The 2500-nt window shown below is 39.5% G+C and overlaps 1 protein-coding gene across 1 annotated transcript; it reads right to left on the bottom strand.

Moving 5' to 3' along the window:
* Positions 1 to 1069: 1069 nt before the first annotated feature.
* On the bottom strand, positions 1070 to 2490 carry LOC137989336 (uncharacterized). Its single transcript, XM_068835160.1, has one exon. It carries the CDS (start codon positions 2466 to 2468, stop codon positions 1215 to 1217), a length of 1254 nt encoding a protein of 417 aa, XP_068691261.1. The 5' UTR covers positions 2469 to 2490; the 3' UTR covers positions 1070 to 1214.
* Positions 2491 to 2500: the final 10 nt, after the last annotated feature.

Below are 2500 nucleotides of genomic sequence, written 5' to 3'. Positions count from 1 at the left end.
ACTCGCTTGTCAAATTTGGCTTCTTTTCAGTTGATGATGTGCAGTAAAAAAATCAAGCGTTAAAACAAATGACTTCTCAAATTCACAAAAAGGGTAAATTTTCGCGGATGGTCGAAATTAAACCATATTTTCAGTGAAGAATTTTGCACACAAATGCGCTCTTAAAAATGAATCGCATATTTATTATATGCCAAAGCCAGTCTTGGGAAAATCCCAGCGTTCTGATTGGTTCTTTCTCAGTCGGGATTTTGCAGTATGGACCGTTTCCGTGGAAACAGTCCAAGCCGTGTATTTTTGTTTCGAAGCAAAGCCGGCAAATTCATAATTTGAAACAACTTTATTTAAAACCAAAACTGCGAAAAAAATGCAAATATTGTCATTCTTCACAGCAAAACTACCAGAAAAAGCTAAATGATTTTTTGCCGATTTCAAAGATGGATGAAGACTTCAGATGAACATTTTATTATCCTGAATATCTGGAAACGTTTGATGCAGAAACTGAAACAGGCATCATCGAAAGCCAGGAGGCCATAGACGATTTTATCAGCCAACAGAAAAGTGCAAACACAAACAAGAAGACGGCTATACTGATATGAACACTCTTCTCCGCTGTGTGGAAGCTAATAGTATGAAAAATGAGAAAATTGAAAGCTTCCTTGCGTCCGACCTTGACCACCTTTTTTCAAAGAAACAATGCCATATAATATACAACATACTAACCTCACCTTCTGGGGATTGTACTGGGGAATATTGGCCTTCTGTCGTTTTTGTACAGACCTCGATGCGCTGGGTCCGTACTGCCACGACCTTGGCCCAATATTGCCCATCACAGTCCTCGAGCTCGGTTAGTAACTAAATTAAAGAGGTTATTATGTTTGTTATTAACTCTAAAGTGTCAACGCGTTGAATTAAAAGAAAACAATAATAATAATAATAATTATAATAATTTCAGAATAAAAACTAGCGATAAAAAACGACGTTTCGATCTCTCTGAGATCATTTTCAAGTAGTAAAAGAAGCGAATAAAATCTGCATATATAAGTACAAATTAAGAGGTGAGAATGTCCAAAGATAAAATATGTAAATACAAGCGCTAAAATGTAAGTGTTAAAATATTAAAATACTATATAAATAACTTGCACGGATTAAATCTACATGACTGTTGGTTAAAACGCTAAAGCGTAAGTGTTAAGATACCAAAACGCTATAAAGAACTATATAAATAACTTCGCACGGATTGAATCTGACTGTTTGTTCAAAGTTGGTTTAAGCTCCTTTATAAAAAGCATTTCGTAGATGAGGCAATCGAATTTACTTTCGCACTTTCTCAAGATCTTAAAATCACGATATATGTCACTCGGGACTGTTCCATGTTGCTCTTTAATGTGATTCCCGATTGAAGACGATCCTTTCATGTGTTCCTCGACGCGCTGATAGAGGTGTCGGCACGTATACCCGACATAGTTTGCATCGCACAAACCACACTTGTAATGGTAAACAACGCGTTGCTGGTTTATGATAGGCGGCTTCTTTTCTTTCGGTTTGATATGGTGTCCAATCTTACGGCTTGTATACACGGCGTGAATATCAATTCCAATTTTTCGGCCCAGTTCCCCAAGTTGCCTTCGCGCTGAATTAGCCGATCTCTGATCTTTGAAAGGTAACACTATTCTGACAGGCGCTTCATTCACGTTACATGCTCGTGTGGAAATTGCCTCGTCGGAAACTTTCTTGGTGACAAAATTACTGATGGTCGATTGCAGCAGTTGGGCTGGGTACTGAAGTCGGGAGAACGTTTGTGTGAGACGGTCACATTCCAGGTGGAACAGTTTCCAGGTAGATGACACTTTAAAGGCACGATCCAGGATTGTTTTTAGCAATGACTTCTTGTATCTAACATCGACGTGGCTCTTGTAATGCAGCAATAATCCGGTGTCAGTTGGTTTTCTGTATACCCTTGTCTCCAAGCAACCATTGCATTTCCGAATCTCCGTTCCCAGGAAGGGAAGTTTACCGTGTTCGCCAAGTTCCATGGTGAAGCTAACCGATGGATGGATCTCGTTCAGAACAGAAAGGAATGATTTTGCTGTTTCGACGTTGGGCATTATGCTTAATGTGTCATCCACATAGCGTTTGTAGAACTCGGGTAATTTCCCTAGGTCCTGAAGTCGATCTTCAATACTGCACATAAATGTGTTGGCCATCAGGGGTCCAAGTGGCGAACCCATAGCAACACCATCGATTTGTTCATACAAGCTCCCCTCAAACTGAAAAAGCTGGTTCTTGGTGGCAATATTCAGCAATTCAACCAAGTCTGATTTTGTAATGTTGAGACTATGCTGCTTATTGAACCAGTCGTCCTTGAATGCCTTTTCAGCTAAAATTTGTATCGTCTCATCAACAGGGACATTGGTAAACAGCGAAGTTACGTCATATGAAACAAGGATGCTGTGATCGTCAACTTCCATGTCATGGAGAGCATCCACGAAACTAAAAACAT

Source organism: Montipora foliosa, unplaced genomic scaffold (assembly GCF_036669935.1).
Source record: "Montipora foliosa isolate CH-2021 unplaced genomic scaffold, ASM3666993v2 scaffold_454, whole genome shotgun sequence".
NCBI classification, from domain to species: domain Eukaryota; kingdom Metazoa; phylum Cnidaria; class Anthozoa; order Scleractinia; family Acroporidae; genus Montipora; species Montipora foliosa.
The sequence above is the reverse complement of the archived record's forward strand: the minus strand, read 5'-3'. Positions and strand labels throughout refer to the sequence as shown.

Coding starts and splice junctions, on each gene's coding strand:
- LOC137989336 (XM_068835160.1), bottom strand. CDS start 2,468: ATGGAAGTTGACGATCACAGCATCCTTGTTTCATATGACGTAACTTCG.